General features: G+C 50.5%; 1 protein-coding gene across 1 annotated transcript; it reads left to right on the top strand.

Annotated features, from left to right (window-relative positions):
* Window positions 1–42: 42 nt before the first annotated feature.
* LOC100216859 (Peroxidase 72) lies at window positions 43–1594 on the top strand. Its single transcript, NM_001359512.1, has 3 exons — window positions 43–564; window positions 671–836; window positions 960–1594. The coding sequence occupies exons 1-3, from the start codon at window positions 124–126 to the stop codon at window positions 1373–1375; spliced, it is 1023 nt and encodes a 340-aa protein (NP_001346441.1). The 5' UTR covers window positions 43–123; the 3' UTR covers window positions 1376–1594.
* Window positions 1595–21608: the final 20014 nt, after the last annotated feature.

Here is a 21608-nt window from a genome sequence, read left to right as displayed (position 1 = left end):
CGTGCCCATTCCACACTCCGTCAATAAATCAACTCGAGCAAAGCTAGTACCATCGTGCGAGTGTGAGCAAGCTACTGAGAGAACTCGGAACGTTGCTTGACAGCTTGAGTAGGTAAATAATCTATGGCGCGCCAACAGTGGAGCAGCGGCGGCCTCGCGGTCGCGGTGCTGGCCGTGCTGTCGTCCGTGCTCATCTGCTCGGGCCACCCGGTGCCGGGCGGGCTCCCCCTGCTGCCGCACTTCTACGGCCACGCGTGCCCGCAGATGGAGGCCATCGTGGGGTCCCTCGTGGCGAAGGCGCACGCGGAGGACCCGCGCATGGCGGCGTCCCTGCTGCGGATGCACTTCCACGACTGCTTCGTGCAGGGCTGCGACGCCTCCGTGCTGCTGGACGCCGACGGCAGCGGCAGGTTCGTCACCGAGAAACGGTCCAACCCCAACAAGGACTCGCTCCGGGGGTTCGAGGTCATCGACGAGATCAAGGCCGCGCTCGAGCACGCCTGCCCGCACACCGTCTCCTGCGCCGACATCGTCGCCGTCGCCGCCAGGGACTCCGTCGTCCTGGTACCCATCGATACGAACTGATGCAGCCTTGCAGCGTCGTCTATACATTTACATTATCGTCACCCCGATCGTCGATGGTCTCGGTCGCCGATCGAGCTGCATGCAGACCGGCGGACCTGGCTGGGAGGTGCCACTGGGGAGGAGGGACTCGCTGACGGCCAGCCTGAGCGGCTCCAACAACCTCATCCCTGCTCCCAACGACTCCCTCCCCACCATCATCGGCAAGTTCGCCAACCAAGGCCTCGACATCGTCGACCTCGTCGCACTCTCAGGTACAGTACACAGTACACGTGCATGCGCGCGCGTTGGATCAGTTGCATTGCACTCCATCACATTTAGGAGTATACTGCGATAGTATACATATCCTTCCAACTGCAACGAACAACTGAACGCAGGGGGGCACACCATCGGCGACTCGCGGTGCGTGAGCTTCCGGCAGCGGCTGTACGGCCAGAACAACAACGGGCAGGTGGACCGGACGCTGAACCCGGCGTACGCGGCGGAGCTGCGGGGCCGGTGCCCGCGGTCGGGCGGCGACCAGAACCTGTTCGCGCTGGACCTGGTGACCCAGTTCCGGTTCGACAACCAGTACTACCACAACATCCTGGCCATGAACGGGCTGCTCAGCTCCGACGAGATCCTGCTCACGCAGAGCCGCGAGACCATGGACCTCGTCCACCGCTACGCCGCCGACCAGGGCCTCTTCTTCGACCACTTCGCCAAGTCCATGGTCAAGATGGGCAACATCTCGCCGCTCACCGGGAGCGCCGGCGAGATCAGGCACAACTGCAGGAGGGTCAACCACTTCTAGCTTCCATGGAGTGGCCATCCGTGCAGTGGTGTTCTTGCTTTGGTTTCATTTCTGGATGCATGCGTCATCTTTCATACTTGGATTTAAGTGTGCAGTAGTCGTAAATGATTGGAATTTCTGTTTTAGTTTGGTGCCCATTCGATCTCGAGTCGATTTTCACTCATGTAATTTGCAAATCTTGTACGAAGAAATGATCCAATAAAATTCAGCATTTGTGTCATTGCTAGACTACTCAAAAGTAAGGATGGTATGCATGGGTACCAAGTCCTTTTTCCTTGGGATTTTACACTCAGGGGCAGACTCAGCCCAAGATCTGAGGGAGGCCAACGTCTAAATGGGGGCTTAAATAGAGGTCTACTTATCAATGGACTTTCTTATCTATAGTAATAAGATAGGGGTCCACAAAAACCAGAAAAAATGAATGGGAGTTTGTGCCCCCACTCGCCATAACGTGGGTCCGCTTCTCCTTCTCCCGTTAGTATGTACACTTTGCTAAGTTCTACTTTTGTCTCATTGTTCTATTTAGTTTTCGCCTCAACGAACAAATGACGCTTCACCCTGCGGTATGCCCCGGCCACCCTCCTCTGATCATCGCTTAGTCCCCGATCGACCAGCCAACGCTCTAGCCTCTAGAAGGCCCTGATCGACCATCGCCTCTCAGGTCTCCGCTCATTGAGAGCATCTAGAGGGGGAGGGGTTGAATAGGTGATTCTGCAAAATCAACACTAAAAACCACAAACTTGATCTAAAATAAGAGTGAGTGCAATATAAATCAAGTTTGAGTTGAGAAGAGGAGAGAAAAATTCCCTTTACTTGATTTCTCTTTCAAGATGTAAATTAAACTAAAAGCAATATTTCAAGTGAATATGGAGAACTAAATAAGAGATAAAATCACAAGAAAGTAAATGCAAAGAGACACACACGATCCCGTGGTTCGGCCAAGCCTGAAATGCTTGTCTACATCCACGTTGTGGTGTCCCAATAAACACGAGTTGCACTCAACTCTTCTCAAGTAATCCAAAGATCAAACTTAAGTGCCACGGTCTTCCTTATTAATATGGTTCCCTCTCGCAAGGAATCTCCACAAATTAGAGTCTCTTGTAGATGTACACGAATCAGAGTTACAATCTTGAGCACACAAAAGGGTGATAGTACATACACAAGAGCAAATGCAGCAACACAACACTACAAATAAGATCACAAGAGCACAAACACAAATGTTGCAAGAAACAACTCGAAACATCGCTCGGATCTAATAGAATCACTAAACGACGTCGTGGCAGAGTGTCAGAGTTGTGTATGCTCTTGGAGTGCTTGGCTACTGGAGGAGTTCACCATGGGGTCCTTTTATACCCCAAATGAGCCCATAGTCGTTGCTCCTTGCAAAAACATGCCAAAATCCAGTTCTGCTCGGGGTCACCAGACCAGTCCGGAGCGCTACCGGATTGGGTCCACGTGCCATGAGTCTGGGATTTTGACTGGTGGTTTCCTTCTGTCTACGTGCCCCGAGTCCGTTTATCTCTTTGCCTTATTAACTTGTGTCACCTTGAACCCCATCTTCACCCTAGCTCCCACCATCCTCTGAAGATATGCTTAGATATATAGAAATCATCCTCCATGTCGAGGCTATTGTCCTCCTCCTACTTGTCTTCTTCCTCTCTAGAATTAGTTGTCAGTTCATGATCAATTCAACATTATAATATAGCTTACAACAAATAATGCAAAGACAACAAAAGCTTAGCATTTGAAGTTTTGGATACTAACCACAGATATAGAAACATTAAACTGATTGTTGGATGCCGATGATGGTGTCACCATAGGTATCTTCTGCATCGAAATGGGTGGCTTCTTTGTGAGTTGCTTGATTTGAGATCGAGACCCCAAATTTGTTGGCAGTGGAGTGTTCTCCTCCTCAATTATCGCTATACTCACAGAAGTAACAACAAAAAATAAATTAAATGAAGAAAAGAATACACAATAGTCTACCACATAATAGATTTGGCAGATTCAACAGACTCTGGTGAAGCTGATTCAATAGTGTTCTATGAGGAGTAAAATTGGCTGGTTCTGGTAGATTTTGGCTGATAAGCCAATCGAACTGGCAGAATAACATAAAGTAGCTACACTTAATCTAGCCACTTCACATATATGAAAAGGCATAATCCATCTAAAACTACCAGTCTACCACACAATAATAGTACCCTAATTTTGAAAATGTAGCCACTTGTCAATTCTTACAGTGTCACTATGTCAGGCAGTAGTAGGCTCTCTTTTTCGGTGACGCTAGGTCAGGCTCGGGCCGCGATGGTTGCTGACTCATGGGCGACGATGATGCCCGCGACTCCGTGAGGGTCTTCAACTTTAAGCGACGACGAGGGTCTCCGGGCGCGCGACCGTGCGGGCCTACCCCGTGCGGGCGGCTACTATCGGTGCCAGCTTTGTTGGCCTAGAGGCTAGAGCCCTGCTGCCTAGCCCTGGTACTTGGACGGAATGTTGCCTAGCTCTTGCTCTATGCCTACCTGCTGAAGTGTTGCTAAGTGCTATGGTAGCTACGGTCTACGAAGTGCTTGGGCCTGGGCTGACTTCTGGTTGTGGCCTGTGGCTGTGGGCTTAGAAAATGGTGCTGTCGTGCTAGGCTGAGGACTGATGTGCTGAAGAAGTGAAACTATGAAAGGCCGAATTGATTTGTGTGCTAGAATGTGGCGGCTCATTGAGATCGCGAGCTAGCTCCAGCTCACCTCAAGCTGGCTCATTAAGAAACCGAGCTAGGACGTCGGCTCAGCTCGTATAAAAATTCAAATAATCCAAGCCGAGCCGAACCGAGTAGACTATGAGCCAAGCTAGCCACGAGTATTTTGTGCAGCCCTAGAGTGAGGTTATGCTTGCCTACATGGGACGTAAAGGGAAAGGTTGCGTATCCTCACCACTCGCGCCCTTAATCGACACCGACCACTGCAGATCCAACAATGATGCTCGTGTCCCAGCGCGCCGACAAGTGAGACAGTTGTGTGACTCCATATGACTGGCCCATGTGTCAGTTGGAGAGCCGCACCGTGTGCGCCAAGCGTTGGGGTTTGTCAGGCGAGCGATGGCGGGGGTGGCTTGAGCTATAGGGTCAAGTGGAGGAGGGATTAGAGACATGGTCCTACGAGGGACGGATCAACGACAAACTCTTTGGCTTCATATGTTGATGCTGTCAATTTGTTCTCCTCTAGAGGAAACTTATTTATTATACTTAATATCTCATTGAAAGCCTTGTCAGTGATACCATTTGTTGCCTTCCATCGCAACAATTCCAACGTGCTAAGTAATTTTTTTGTGGTCTTGTTTACAATCTGGATAGTGTTGTGGTCCTCAACATGCACTCCAATTTTTCTAACCTTTTCATTATCACAATCATTCTCTTCATCATGGAACATTTGTGCCAGAGCATCATTGTATTTAGTATCTTTAGCCTCACCCAATACAACATCTACAAAAGAATTGTACTGAGCATAGTTCGAAATTGTGTCATCGTACTCCTCTTCTTCGTCCTCTAGAACCCCTATTTCTCCATGCTTGGTCCAACATATATGGTTAGCATGAAACCCCTTTGTAGCAACTGGAGTTGAGTTGGTGTCGATGATGAGTATTCTCTCGCGTTCTTATAGTCTCTACAACGTGGACAACATATGAAACATCTAAGCTTATGTCTTTCAGTCGTCTTCAGAAAATAGCGAATGCCTTGAATATATACTATAGAGCGTTGATCCATGTTGTACATTCATTGACGGTCTATCTGCACTATTTATATAAAACATTGTTGATTCAATCTTTGTAATAAACATATGAGACAATCAACCATAAATTTGAAGAAGTCTAAACAAAAAAAAAACTATATCAACTATACTATACGAGAGTATGAACTTACTAATCTTTTCACTGTTAAATGAGTAATTTTTTAATAAATTCTTCGAAAAAACTGGACAACACATGTTCCTTATAAAGTATTATATTACCATCATACATAATACACAACATATAAAAGATTAACTCAAACAAATCAATAAATATTACACACCAACCCTCAAAGTTATGCAGCCAATTAACAAAGCTAAAATCTTTTTTTGTTACAAATGTCTATTACATTCATAAATATAGAAACACACATTAGAGGATAAACTTACTAATTTTTCTCTAAATTATACAAATGAACCACAAATATCAAGAATTCAACTATATATTATATAAGAGGATGAACATCCTAACCTTTTTTCGTACTTCAACAAGTGAAATCTTTCACAAACTCTTCTAAAAAATTATACAACACCTCTGCTCTTTTTTAGCTTATGGCGACATGAACAGAGAGCTCTGTGTTCTTGGTGCCAACTTGAGGAAGAAGGTAGTTTATAAAGAAGGAAGATTAGTATCGGTTGGTAGTTCCAACTGGCTATATATTAAGCATTTAGTACCGATTGGTGGTTTCAATGCTACTAATTATATTAGTACCGATTAGTGTCTCCAACGGTACTAAAGCTTTGATATTAGTACCAGTTGGAAACTAACGATTGGTACCAAATTTATTGGCAATTAAAATCGGTACTGAAACAGTTATGATGACTTTCTTCCCTTAATTTTAGTACGGGTCTTAGGAAACCAGTTCTGAAATTAAAGGGTGGAAGCCATGTTGTCTAGTAGTGGGCGATCGCCGGAAATCTGAAACATGAATTTCCATGATTGATCCTGAGATAGGTTGTTCAATACGAGTTATTCAAAATTTGGATATCATCGATTGTAATGTCTTGGTTGGTAGGACTCACAATAGGAAACCATGGAATTTCCGACGGCTTAAGCCGTCAGACATAAGTTATACACCATCAGAAATAACCTATTTTCGAAGGTTTGAGACTAATTTTCGAGAGGCTACTGTCGACCAATCATTAGCATTAGAATATAGTGTTATTTGTTACGTTATCGTTGGAGATAGGCTATTTTTTATGGCCATAAACGGTCGTCGACAATAAAAACAACTAACGGCGTACCGGTGGATCCCATTGCTTTTTATGTCTAACCATACTATTAGCCATCATACTTAAGCCTTTTATTTTCAATGGTCTGGTCCAGGGCCATTGGATGTTATACCCACAATTATAATATTAAAAAGATTTATCATTTCAATAAATCTTGCATGGCTCAAATAGATCTAGAAAGAAACATTTTTATATAAAACTTTTCTTGTTTTGTTTGTCCTATTGTACAAAATAAATAATTAAATACATATATTTCATATCTCCTTTAAAGTAATAATGATCCTAACCATCTGACATAATTAAATAGACGGTTGTCCATAGTTATTTGGATGTACCACAACAAGTTTTTTATCATAAATCTAGTAATTCTTCTTCCGTCTATAACATCTGAGTTATGGATGGTTAAAGAAAGAAAGAAAAACATTACCTAGGAACCGGTTATTACCACATATTGCTAGCGTTGTCTTGAGCCAAGATCAAGATATGAGTTAGATGGAATCTCCACTCAAAGGGACAGTTCTCTGTGAAATCTCATTATCTAGCCTTGATTCATAATGATATCCCGAGCTTAAACATAATACTGTGGAAGCTTAAAACCCCACTAAAAATTAAGGACTTTTGTGGTACTAGGTGAGTGCCCGTGCGTTGCAACGGGAACATATAATACCACAATAACTTATGTATAAATGTGCGTTATATTATTATGAAAAAAGATTTCATAATTCATTTATGGTTCTAGGTATACATAAATTTTGTTATTTTAATCTAACTGTTTCACCACTACATTACAACCATCAGTATTATGCAACCATCTAATTATAAATATTCTAGATAAGTTTATGGAATGAACTTTGAAACAAGTTCTTTCAGGTCACATGTAGAAGCCTGATTGACCATAATCTCAACCATCTTGCGGTGAATCTGCACAGAGTACATGGAAAGTATAAAGATAACATGCAAACATAGCATATGATTGTTTGATGTATAAGAAACTGCTACAGTTTTACGACTCCGCTGCATATGTGAAAATGACAGAAATGTTACATGATAGACCCGTCATCTTTGGATTTTCCACGTACCATTGCCGAATGAGGAAGTATGCAAAAATGAAACCCATGTCACTGTTGGGGCGAAGGCGAAGACACCACCCTTCGCTCGAGGCCTTCGCCGTGGTCGTTTGTCCAACGGAGACAAGACAACGGGCAGGGACACCCTTCGCTCCATACGACATCGGACGAAGACATGTGATGAGGTCATCCCACCGTGCGGCCTCGTCCAGCATGGAGGCCCACGTGTGATCCGGCCCATCGTAACAGGCCCTGCGTGGCCGCTGTGTGTTACGGGCCTAATTTGTAAAGGCGCCTCTGTAATTACAGTCTGTTACCCCACTTTATGGGAATATTCTGGGATAACCTAGGTGTCTGAGGGCACATGCGTCCTTAACACGAGACGCTGGGCACTCAGATACCTATAAATACCCCCGCACAGTGCCCTTGAGAGGCTAGATTAACAGAGCTATTGCCATCTTGCGCGAGAACCCTGTTAACGTCACTGTTCACCCTTGTTGGATCCCCTTGCAACTGAGAGCAAGTTCCAACATTTGGCGCCCACCGTTCGTGCTACGAAAAACCACCCGCGATGGCACCCAAGAAAGCTAACTCGAAGGCTGACGAGGCTGCGAAGGCAGCACTACTTGCCGCAAGAAAGGGCAAGGCCCTCGCCCTCACCCAATCCACCCACCAAGAGGCCACTGAAGACGACGTTCTCCGCACCTGCGAAGACGACACTCTCCTCACCTGCGGCCCTGAAGGACAATCGCAACCTCCCCTAGGCTTCGCCCCACCGGAGGGCGCAGACCTCACCGAGGACGGTGAAGTCCTCGGCGTCTCAGCGGAAGAACAGCTACAGTTGCGCGCCCTGCGCCTCAAGAACCGCAATCTACAGAGACAAAAGGAGATACTGGAGGCCAAGCACCAGCGCGTGTCCGCACTAGCCAAGGTGCGGCAAATGATACGCGACGAAGAGCAGAAGGCCCAGGACCTCGAGCGAGAGATTGCACTGATGCAGCGCGAAGGCCACCTCGGCCTGCAGCACGGGCCACCCCTGCAACAGCGCGCACAACTGGAAGACACGCGCGAAGGCCACCTCGGCCTGCAGCATGGGCCACCTCTGCAACAGCGCGCACAACCGGAAGACCTGCGTTTCCCCAGCGCGACCACACTTTCCCGCACGCCGCGCCATTCCAAGGGGTCAACTACCTCGACGAGCGAAGTCCCCTGGCACCACATCTGCAAGTGATGCCTTGGCCCACCAACTTCCGGGCAGGGACCTATCCCAAGTACAACGGCAGCACTGACCCGACACAATACATAATGAGTTATCAGGTCGTCGTTGCATCTTCCGGAGGGGACGATGCCACAATGGCCAAGTCTTTCATCATCGCCCTCGAAGGCCCAGCTCTCACCTAGTTCACCAGGTTGCCTCCGCTGTCCATTGATTCCTAGAGAAGCCTCCGGGACAAGTTCCTGCTCAACTTCCAAGTGTACCGCCCAGACACCGACGCCTTGGCCGAACTCTCGCTCTGCAAGCAGCTGGAAAAGGAGACTCTGCGGGAGTATTACCGCAAATTTCTAACACTCAAGTCACAGCTGCCCTCAGTCGACGACCAGATCGCCATCCACTACGCCATCAGTGGCCTTCGCGCCGGCGTCCTCTATAGCCACTGCATCAGAGATCCGCCCAAGAACCTCCAGGAATTATATCAGCTGTTTGAAAAATACGCCAAATCCGAAGAGCTCCACCAGCGCAAGGTTGAGTCTCAAAGGAAGCCCAAAGATGCTCCACAGACCAGCCGCACGTGGACGAGGACTCCGCAGCAAGACTCCGGTCGAGATGGCCGCAATCAACAGCAAGTGCACAACATCGCCAACCAGCACCCCACTGCTGAAGCCCCTCGCCGCCAGGAATATCCCCCCAGGGCCGCGGAAATGGAACTCGCGGTAGGGGTCGGGGGCGTGCGCAGCCGCCACGCCGATTCTACTGCCTCTTCCATGGCGAAGACTGCGCCCACCAAACCAAAGACTGCCCAGAAACGAAGGCCACCAAAGACAGGATGGCACAGGCGCAGCCAGCCGACAACCCCAGAGTTGTCGCGCACACTTACCAGCAACCCCCTCCACCATATATCCACGCCCCCGCCCCGCATCCACCGCACCACGCTTACCAACACCATCAGGAAGTACAAATCGTACCTCCCCCAACCCCCACCACCACATCAGCAACATCAAAACATCCCCCACGCCCCAAAGCAGGAAGACTTCGCCGATTAGCCGTATCGCGGAGTCATTCACATGATCACTGGGGGGTCCAGCACCGACTTCGACACAAAGTGACAGAAGCGGGACCACTACCGCAGCATCAACCACGTCGCCATCACTGGCCCAGTCGTGCAGACAAAGTGGTCCCACATACCGCTAACCTTCGACGCACGAGACGTCGACCTGCGCAGCGCCCCCCACAGCGATGCCATGGTTATCAATTGCAGCGTGGCAGGCTGGGACCTGCACAAAGTCCTAGTCGACAATGGCAGTCAGGCGGACATCATCTTCCTCCACGCCTTCGACTGCATGGGCATAAGCCATAGCCTGCTCAAGCCTTCGGACAACCCGTTGTATGGCTTTGGCGGCAAGGGCACCTTTCCTGTCGGCAAAATAGAGCTGCCTCTCTCCTTCGGTGTAGCACCCAATGCCCGAAGTGAGCAAGTGACCTTCGATATTGTGGATATGATATATCCGTACAACGCAATCATGGGCCGGGGCTCCATCAATAAGTTTGAAGCAGCCATTCACGGACTGTACCTATGCATGAAGATACCAGGTCCGTTAGGCGTTATTACGGTCTACGGCAATCAACAGACTGCGCGCAACATAGAGCGGGACTTCGTCCCCGGACAAAGAAACGTGCACTGCCTCACGGCCCAGCGCGAGGTCCCTGCGGCCGCCAGCCCAACCGACAAAGAGCACGACAAGGCACAGCTGCAGAGCAACGACGGGACCAAGACTGTCCCCCTCGACCAGGCCACGCCCAAGTAGACAGTCACTATCAGCGAAGACCTCACTTCGCATGAAGAAGAGAAGCTCCTCTGCTGCCTGCCCAAGAACAAAGATGTCTTCGCCTGGTCAGCCCTCGACCTGGTCGGGGTCAGCCGATCCATAATTGAGCACAGCTTGGGAATCGACCCTTCGGTGAGGCCGAAAAAACAGCGGCTTCGCAAAATGTCCGATGAAAAGACAGAGGCCGCCAAGGCAGAGGTGCACCGCCTCCTGGAAGCCAAATTCATCGAGCCGGTGGCTTACCCCACGTGGCTCTCCAACGTTGTGATGGTGCAGAAAAAGAGCGGGAAGTGGCGAATGTGCATCGACTTCACCAGTCTCAATAAGGCCTGCCCAAAGGACAACTTCCCGTTGCCGCGGATCGACAAAATAGTCGATAGCGTGGCCGGATGCGAAGTCATGTCACTCCTCGACTGCTTCTCCGGTTACCACCAGATATACATGAAGGAGGAAGACAAGGCTAGCACCAGCTTTATAACACCCTTCGGCACATATTGCTTCATCAGAATGCCGGAGGGACTCAAGAACGCCGGGTCCACCTTCTCCAGGCTTACCAAAACAGTGCTCGAAGGGCAAGTTGGCAGAAATATATTCACATATGTGGACGACATCGTCGTCGCCAGCAAGAGCAAGGAGGACCATCTCGCTAACCTCGCCGAGACATTCGCGAACATGCGAGACGCACGACTCCGCCTAAACCCGGAAAAGTGCATCTTCGGCGTTCGCCAAGGCAAAATATTGGGCTACCTGGTATCACACCGCGGCATCGAGGCCAACCCAACCAAAATTCAAGCCATCATAAACATGACGCCTCCGCAGTCCGCTAGAGATGTCCAGCGCTCAACGGGCAGATTGGCCGCCCTCAACAGATTCATCTCCAGATCCGCTGAGCGAAGTCTCCCTTTCCTCAAAACTCTCCGTGGCGCAAAAGACTTCGCTTGGGGACTAGAGCAGGCAGCGGCCTTCGCCTCATTAAAACAGTACCTATCGGAGTTGGCAGTCCTTACAAGCCCCGACTCTTCGCTACCTCTGTTGCTCTATGTTGCGGCTTCGCCGCATGCGGTCAGCGCGGCACTGGTGCAGGAGCAGACAGTTGAGGGCGTGATCAGGCAGTGCCCAGTTTATTACGTCTCCGAAGTGCTGACACCGTCCAAATGTAACATGACAGAACTGGAGAAGATTGCCTACGCAGTTGTTATGTCTTCGTGCAAATTGCGCCATTACTTTGAAGCATTCAAGGTCCGAGTCACCTCAGATAGGGGACTCGGCGAATTGTTCAGAAACCCGGAAGCATCGGTGAGGATTGCCAAGTGGGCGGCCGAACTCTCCGGCTACCACATCAATTTCGAACCCAGGACAACCATCAAGTCACAAGTCCTGGCAGACTTCGTCGTCGACTGGACTGGGCCAATAACACAGGCGGACCCGTCCGCAGAGAAAGTTTGGACGATCCACTGTGACGGCGCATGGTGCCATGCGGGGGCAGGCGCCGCCGCAGTCATCACCTCACCTGCCAGGGTCAAGCACAGATATGCAGCGCGCCTCAGCTTTGCTCTGGAATCTGACAGATGCACAAATAACATAGCAGAATACGAAGCAGTCATCCTCGGCCTCCGCAAGCTGAGGGCCCTTGGGGTCACCACCTGCATCGTCAGAATAGACTCCAAGGTAGTTGCCGGCCAGGTCGAGAAAGACTATGCTGCAAAGGACCCCGCACTCATGCAATACCTCGCGGCCATCCGAAGTCTCGAGAGACAATTCAAGGGATTCACCTTGCAGCATGTGGACCGGGCTAAGAATGGAATGGTCGACGCATTGGCCAAGGCCACCGCCAGAGGCGAGTCCCTGCCCTCCGACGTGTTCTACCATGTCATCGGCACACCAGCCGTCCGGAGCCCCGAAAGGCTCCAAATAACCAATGACAGCGAGGGCCACCACATACTCAACCTTATCATGACCGAAGACTGGCGGGCACCAATAACTCTGTTCCTACAGGGGTACTATCACCCAACCGACATCAACGAGGCCAAGCGCCTCAAACATTGAAGCCGGGACTTCGCGCTGATTGAGGGCCAACTCTACAAGAAGGGGGTCAGTCAGCCAATGCTTAAATGCGTCACCGAAACCGAAGGTGTCCAGATCCTACGCGAAGTCCACAGTGGTACCTGCGGCTCTCACGCAGGGCCAAGGGCCCTAGCTGCTAAGGTGATCCGCCAAGGTTTCTACTGGCCCGCAATGATCTGTGCCGCAAATCGGGTCACAAGGTCCTGCAAAGCCTGCCAGAAGTTTTCTCCTCGTTCAGGCAGCCCTTCGCAATTTACAAAGCTGACCGCCCACACATGGCCTCTCCAGCGCTGGGGCCTGGACATCGTCGGGCCCCTGCCCACGGCTCAGGGGAACCTTAAGTTCGCCTTCGTCGCTGTCGAATACTTCACCAAATGGATCGAGGCAAGGGCTGTCTCCACAATAACATCAAAAACTGCCCAAAAATTCTTTTGGCAAAACATTGTTTGCCGCTTCGGAGTACCATCCGAACTAACAGTTGACAACGACAAGCAGTTTGACAGCCAAGACTTCAAGGATTTTTGCTTCTCCATCGGCACCAAGCTTGCCTTCGCCTCAGTCTATCACCCGCAGTCCAACGGAGTTGTGGAACGCGCCAACGGAAAAATTTTCACAGCTGTCAAAAAGATGCTCCTCGACGAAAAAAGGGCAAGTGGGCCGATTTGCTACCTGAGGCGGTCTGGGCGCTAAACACGACTGAGTGCAGGGCGACCGGGTTCACCCCTTTTCGCCTTCTATACGGATCGGAGGCCATGACCCCACAAGAAATAAAACATGGCTCTCCGCGAACAGTTCCGTCAGCCGTCCCCGATGTGGACGAGCCCACTTCGAAGGATCTCATCGATGGAGACCGAGTCTTCGCTCTACAGGCCCTGAACAAATACCAAGCCCAGACAAAAGCATGGCGCGACCATGCAGTCATCCCGAGAGAATTCAGCGAAGGGGACCTCGTACTCGTCCGTACAGCTCGGACAGAGTCCAGGGGCAAGCTGGAGCCCAGGTGGGAGGGCCCTTTCATTGTCAAGACGAAGGCTTCCCCTAGCGCTTACAGGCTCACAACGCCAAACGACGAAGACCTGGAACACTCCTGGAACATCGACAATCTCCGCAAATTTTTTGTTTGACTCATCAGGGCCGGTTCGCCCTTGTACTTCGCAAAAACAATTTTATTCTGGCCTGCGCTCTTTTCCTCCCGGGTGGTGAGGTTTTTAACGAGGCGGAGCCATGTAATATACAAGTGAAAAATCCCCCACAAAAACATGCGTCGAAAAAAGACCGCGACGACGGTCTTCGACATTCGACCAATACGAAGTCACCGCGAGGCTCAGCGCTGGCCACCCTCGCGTGCGACAACTCCGTGCAGAAGTCGCCTAAGGGTGCAGCTGGACTAGCACAATAAGTGCGAAAAATCGAAGTCTACCGCGAAGACTATCCGTGCAGAAGTCGCCTAAGGGTGCGGCCGGACTAGCACAATAAGTGCAAAAAATCGAAGTCTACCGCGAAGTCTATCCGTGCAGAAGTCGCCTAAGGGTGCAGCCGGACTAGCACAATAAGTGCGGAAAATCAAAGTCTACCGCGAAGACTATCCGTGCAGAAGTCGCCTAAGGGTGCAGCCGGACTAGCACAACAAGTGCGAAAAATCAAAGTCTACCGCGAAGACTATCTGTGCAGAAGTCGCCTAAGGGTGCAGCCGGACTAGCACAACAAGTGCGAAAAACCGAAGTCTACCGCGGAGACTATCCGTGCAGAAGTCGCCTACGGGTGCAGCCGGGCTAGCGCAATAAGTGCGAAGAATCGACTATCCGCGCAACAGTCCGCGCAAAGACCAACTACACGCGCACCAGTCCAGCATAACAATTACACGTGACCAAGTACGTAACGCCTTCGCGAGCATAGCCGAATGTGCGAGGGCACACAACTTCATCATACAAGCCATTACATATGTACAAGCGAGGGCATCACACTCTACTTCGGCTCAACCTTCGGAATAATTTCCATCTCCCTATAGTTAAATAACATTATCCTAAGCTCCTCACCCGCAAAAAGACTTCGCAATTCCCCCTCACCTGTACTCACAGCGGCCGGCAAGGACAACAGTTCCTGCCGACCAGCCCTACTCACACGAAGCCGACCGCCGTCCGCCCCACTCACTCCACGCTTCGCAACCGCCCTTCGCCGCCTACGCCCAGTACTTGGACCAGGCACATCTTCTGCATCCGCAGCGTGCGGTGAAGCCTCCGCTGCTGCCACATCCAAGGCCGCAAAGTAGTCCAAGTCCTCATCCAACAACTCCTCAGTCCACTCAACCGAGCTCCCAGAGTCACCAAAATCAGAAAACTTAGATGCAGACCCATCCGATTTATTACCATCGTCCATGGTTGAAGCCGCCAAAAAATTAGTAGTGGCGGTTGCGTGCGCAGGCCCAAAATCTTGAACCTGCGTAGCAACCAAAATTCAGCAACATAACCAAAATTCCGTAACTACCCACACCAACTATGCCACCTGCGAAGACCCAGCCGTCGCGGGAGCCTCCGCCGTCGCCTCCGCCGCCGCCTCCGCCGCCACCGTCACAGGATCCTCAGCCCTCGGCGCAGCAGTTGGCGGCGGGCCTTCGCCGGCCGCAGCGGCTGCGGGGGCATCGAGAACGCCTTCGGCGGTCTCTGGGGGCGGGCCTCCGCCGGCCGCAGCGGTTGCGGGGGCACCAGGGGCGCCTTCGGCGGTCTCCGGGAGCGGCTCCAGGGCGGCCTCCGCCGAGTTTGACTCCGGGTCAGGCAGCGCGCTGTTCAAAGCCCCAAAGTCATCCACCCTCTCACCATGTGCCGCCTGAGACACAGCACATAAATTCAGCAAACTCATACATAGCCCACATCCAACAAACACCAAACAAAAGCCAAACGTTACCTGACCCCTCGCCGTCTCGGCCCGTTCCCTGACCACCTCTCGACCGTGGGGGCCCCACATCCGGTCGTAGAGGGCTCCGGCGGATTCCTTCACTATAGGGTCCTCAACCTTGTAGATATCACGCTCGAAATCCTCATCAGCATGGTCGAAGACCTCATAGTGCCGACACCCTTCGCGAGAGAGCGCGTTCATCGCCCACTCGCAGGTGACCAGGGAGGCATAAGACATGAACCCTTCCACGATGGTGGGGAGCGCCTGCAACTCCTCCTGTACCCACTCCAGGCAGCGAAGTCCAGGCTCTCGGTCCGGCACTTCGAAGTCAGAGGTCCGCGCGCCCAGCTCATGGTATGAATCCATAAGCTGTTTGCGTGTCCGCTCAGCCTCCGTGCGCGTCGTGGCCTCGGCCCTCTCCACACGGCTCTGCAGAGCGCTGAGCCGCTCCTCCAACTGCTCAGCGCGCTCCCTGGCAAGACTGCCCTCCACCCGCGCCAAATTGGCCTCCGCCAGCGCAGCCTGCGCCTTGGCGAGGGCCTCATTGGCCTCCCTCCTCTCCTCCGCCAGTTGGCGCCGGAGGTCAGTCTTCTCCCCCTCCAACGCGGCCACCTTGTCCGCCAGCTTGCGGCACTTACTATCGGCGGCCGACTTTTCCCGGACGGTATCAGCATGTTGCGTCCGAAGTCTCTCGACTTTGGCAGACACAACTGCCGTGAGGGCCCCCGACGCCGTGCGGTCTGCGAAGTCAGCCGCCTGCAAAACACACGTAAGACCGCAGCCCCAACGAAGCCGGTAAAAAAAACCCGAAGTCTAGCTCAACGTACCTGACTTAGTGCCTCCTTCATCTCATTCAGCCGGTGGGCCACAGCGCCCGCCTCGTCCCTGACAGCAGTGAGTGCCGGCATCTCGCCGCCGACACTAAGAGCACCGCCCTTCGCCTTTAGCACTACGGCAGCCGCCGTGGTCGCCGCGGCAGGCGGAACAATAACAAGTTGGCCTTCGTCCGACCCTGCGACGTATCAGCAAATTACAAAAAAAAAAGAAAAAAATGAGCCAACGACTTAGCAACAAGATAGTCCTCCACACTAATGTCGGTGGCGAAGTCGGCGACGCGCTTGCCCGGCGGCGGCAACCCTCGGGCCGCCTTCGCGGCCTCCGGCACCCTGCTGGACGCCGGTGCAGCCTTCGCAGACTTGGAACCACCGGCGGCAGCCGCAGCCTCCGGCGCCCTGCTGGATGCAGGGACGGCCGACTTCGTCGCCAGCGGCGGCTGGCCTCCGCCGGGGGCAGTAGCCCTCGTAGCCCCCCGCTGCCTCTTCGGCCTGGCTTCATGAAGCCTGACGACCGCCTGGCGCTTCTGTGCAGCTCCCTGGCGATCCTTGTCCATCACTGCCGACACAACAGCAGCAATATTCCGCCCGTAAGGAAACACTTTCCACTCACGAACCATGCGAGATGTAAAAAAGTCTTCGCCGGCCGCGCGGGGGATAGGAACTTTCCTAGGCCACCAACCCCCGGTAACCCTCAGCATCCGCGCCGAAGACTCCCGGAGCTCGGGCGAAGACATCCTTCCCCCCGGGGCCGCGCATGTCCTCATCAATTCTCTAGCAAAACCATCGGAAACCCCAAGTCCTCCCATAGCAGTACCTAGTTTCCTCTTCTTAGAGGACAGGGCGGCCGCCGGCGCGGGGTCGTCTCCAGACTCTACCACCGGTTTCTTCCCGCGACGATCCACATCGTCTTGGCCGGGATAACCGCCATACGACACTCGATTCAATTCAAAAACCCTGTTCAAACGGTCGTTCGACCCGCGGATATCCCAACTACGCTGGCCCTCTGTCCTCGGCACGTACCGACCAACGATCTGCACCGCCCCATCCTCCGCCTCATGCACAAAGGCGGCCGGATCGCGGCTATGCAGATCCAGCACGAAGACAGGACTTCGCACCAGCTTCCCACCATGGGAAGGCATCTGGCGAGGGCACACTTCGCCCAACGCCCAGCCATGCGCCAAAGGCCATACCCCGTATGCCACAAATTCCTCAACCAAATCGCGCCCACTGCTCAGGCCGGCGGCGCACCGAAGGGCCTCTTCGTCCGCATCCTCCTCCGCCACTTCAAAAGGCGGGTATGCTGAGTAGAAATGCGAGCACATCTCGGACACGGGGAGCCCCGGATGGTCTTCGACGGTACCCTCCGCGACGTAGAACCAAAACTCATGCCAATTGCCCCACTTGTTGCGGGCGCAGGGAACCAACTCCACTACCTCCATCGTGGTCTTGCCGGTTTTCGGCGTAAATGTACAGGACCCAAACTAGGCAACTTCATCTCCAATCATCCTCTTCTGCCAGTGCAGGCAATAGTACTTCGCGAAGACTTCGACTGATGGCTGTCCGCCGTACGAAGTCGTCGCCCAGACATACTTCGACAGAGCCACCATGGCATTCGGAGTCAGCTGATGGATCTGGACGTTAAATCTGCACAGGACTTCTCCAACAAATCGGTGCGTAGGCAGGCGGAGACCGGCGGCGAAGAACGCCTCGAACACAACCAACTCGCCTTCCGGCTCGGGGACTTCCTCCGTCCTCGGGACACGAGCGACTCCGCTGCCAAAGTAACCCAGCCGCTGCATATCCTGCACGCGGACCGACGACATCCGCGACACACCAAAATCCACCGTATCGCCGGCGCGCAACTCCTCCGCCGCCAAAGTACTCAGCGTTTCCTCAGACGACGCGTCGGCCGGCGACGTAGCGGCAACGGAAGAAGAAGAGGTCGGCATTGCTACGTACCGTCGGCGGCGGCGGGCGGTCTGCTTCACTCGAGCCAGATCTCCGGCGAACAAGAGCAAGGAGGGCAGACGAGCAGCAAGACAGTGGAAAAGGCGGCTAGGGTTTTCACGGAGCGCGGAAAGTGAAGTTCAAAACGCGCCGCCCCCCGCCCCCTTTTATACACAGGGCGCGGCGCTTCGGGAAACCCGCAGTCCAACAGTACGGTGTCAATCAACGGTCATGTCAAAAACCCCCGCTGAACCACTTCGAGCGAGGGCAGCGTCTCCACCATCTAGCGACGTCTTCGACACCAGATGACTTAGTCGAACTGGTCCCTCGGAGGGCAAATGTTGGGGCGAAGGCGAAGACGCCACCCTTCGCTCGAGGCCTTCGCCGTGGTCGTTGGTCCAACGGAGACAAGACAACGGGCAGGGACACCCTTCGCTCCATACGACATCGGACGAAGACCTGTGACGAGGTCATCCCACCGTGCGGCCTCGTCCAGCATGGAGGCCCACGTGTGATCCGGCCCATCGTAACAGGCCCTGCGTGGCCGCTGTGTGTTACGGGCCTAATTTGTAAAGGCGCCTCTGTAATTACAGTCTGTAACCCCACTTTATGGGAATATTCTGGGGATAACCTAGGTGTCTGAGGGCACATGCGTCCTTAACACGAGACACTGGGCACTCAGATACCTATAAATACCCCCGCACAGTGCCCTTGAGAGGCTAGATTAACAGAGCTATTGCCATCTTGCGCGAGAACCCTGTTAACGTCACTGTTCACCCTTGTTGGATCCCCTTGCAACTGAGAGCAAGTTCCAACAGTCACTAACCTTCCGAGTTGGTCTTCAGCTTTACATTGGGGGTCGATCACACAACCTAATTGCTAACTTAGCCCCATATGAGCTAACACCTTTGAAGGACTCAACAAATTACGTATATACACTCACCGCTTCATCTTCCTCCCCTCTTAATAATAGTAGGGAAGTAAACAAAAGAGATGAAGTTCTACATGAAATAGTTACCTGTTCTAGAACATAAATTAGTTCCATGGCAATAGCTTTAAACCACCTAGAAAGAGCAATAAGTTCATTGGACATATTATTGTGTGAAAAATATCTGCTCATTGTGAATATATATCAGCCATATTTTATCTCAGACAACTATAGGCTCACTTGTGTGGACACATGGCATACATAAGGTAAAATAAATAAAAATGGCAACCATTTGCCTTCATCTATTATTCATGTTTATAGAATAGATCAATAAAATGCAGTATAAAACCCACTGTTATATCCACCAACAGTCAACTCCCACACTTGAATGTGTTTATGTCTATAAACTTGATCATGAATAAAATACAAGCTTTAGATGAGCAAAGATAGTGATGTCACACTTGTTGTGCCACTGAATGGGTTCCTTCCCATTTTTTGGGTGCTACTTTGATGACTCTCCGGCAGAACCAACAACCTTATTGCCTCCTTCACCTGAATCACTGCTAAAATTTTTATTCTCTAAAGTAGCGCCCATAATGGTGCTAAACCCACCACCACAGCTACCCTTTAGCATTACATGCAGGATGTTGTAAATCTAGATGGTTATCTTTCTTGGCATCTGCAAATAGAAGCTCAAGCAGGACATTATTTTGGTAAAAGAGAGAAAATGACTATTTAGAGTAGCAATATATTTCAAATATAATGAAGATTAAGAACATAATTACCTTGCTAGAGAAAAGAATATTCACTCGGGCATATGAACAAAACAGATCCGTAAAAGCATGAAGAATTAAAGGGTTCTGGTGTGGCTATAAAAATAATGCAAACATAATCAATTACGCAGACAATAATGACTAACCATTTCAATCAAGACCAAGAGATCTCTTACCAGCAATGTTATGATTGTGCTACTCAAATCCAAAATAAGTCGCAAAGCTTGTTCACAAAAGCAACAAATCGAGAAGCAACTGATGGGATGAAATTTGAAAGGAAATCAGCAAAATGAAGAGAAAGAAAACAACATCAATGAAATGAAGGTAATTAACTAAACTAAGGTGTTTTTTGGTTCGGTGAAATGTAACATGATCTAATTATAGCGACAACTGATTACATTGTATTGTGTTTGTTTGAGCCACAACGTAATCTGCTAACCTGTAATCAAATACAGACTTATAGAAAACGGAGTGTTACCCAATACCCCTCCAATCAGAGAGTGATGGAATACCAGGATTTAGATGAGTTGAACCAAACAATCAAAGTAATGGTTTACTTCTTTTCCATTTACAACGTTATCAGATAACATTTGTGTTACCGTCCGAAATCCACAACCAAACAACACCTAATAGGTTAGTAATTTGTAAATACACTTTTATGGCATAGGAAGACATCGCTTAGTTCAGGGCAGTGCACCACTCTTGCTCTAGAAGAAGACATGGTGTGGCATTTTGTTAATGGCTAAGAGCATATACAACAGTAATAGAAGATGCCAACAACTGTTTTTTCATCCAATATTTCTTTTACTGGAAGCAAATGCAAATAAGCATTCATAGGCAGTTGTCATCAAGAGAAGGCAGAATATAACAATTATGCATATTATAACATGCCCCAATTTAGTTTAGTAGAAGTACTGGAAATCAGATAAACAAATCTAAACATACATGCCCCAAATGATCTGCCATTTCAAGTAGCATATAAGTGTAACTATTATTTATCAAGAAAAACTACAATCTTGCCTTAGGACTTGATTTAGAATCGAATTAAATCTTAGAGCAAGAAAATCAATATTGTTCTTTGATGCTGCTGCTGGCAGTTGGCACATGGTAAGACAACATACACTAATCAAAGCTCATGTCAAATTACAATGTGATAATAATTCATGACATAACAAGGCATGTTAAACCTTTGATAGCAGGGATAAAAACTAAAATTTGTAGAGGACGATTGATCTCACTGATGGGAAGATCAAAAGTTGTTCTAGAAAAAACACCTTTACCTGCTTCAGAAGGTCCAAGAAGAGGAAAGCCTAAAGCACAAAAAGTCAGAAATTGAAGATTAGTGGAGTTGCAGACCGGGAACATCATCGAGTGACCCAAATTTATTTACATTATGCTTAACAACAGGGCACAAAAGCTAATGAAGTAGAATTTTGTAAGTTTTTTACATAAAGTAAATGCAGAGTGTGTCCATTAAACTGAAGCGAAAAACTTACTCACCAAGGTTACCGCTGAACACGGCAGATTCCCTCAGCTTCATTTCATCTTCAATCAACTCATCCACTTTATGCTTTTCTCTATAAAGCTTGTAAAATTCTTGCAATTTAGCAATATCCCGACTTCGATCAATAGCAACACCTCCCCTCTTTGCTAGTTTTTGCTAAATTCATGA

Source organism: Zea mays, chromosome 2, assembly GCF_902167145.1.
Source record: "Zea mays cultivar B73 chromosome 2, Zm-B73-REFERENCE-NAM-5.0, whole genome shotgun sequence".
NCBI classification, from domain to species: Eukaryota; Viridiplantae; Streptophyta; class Magnoliopsida; order Poales; family Poaceae; genus Zea; species Zea mays.
Note: the sequence above shows the minus strand (reverse complement) of the source record. Positions and strands in the feature narration are given on the sequence as shown.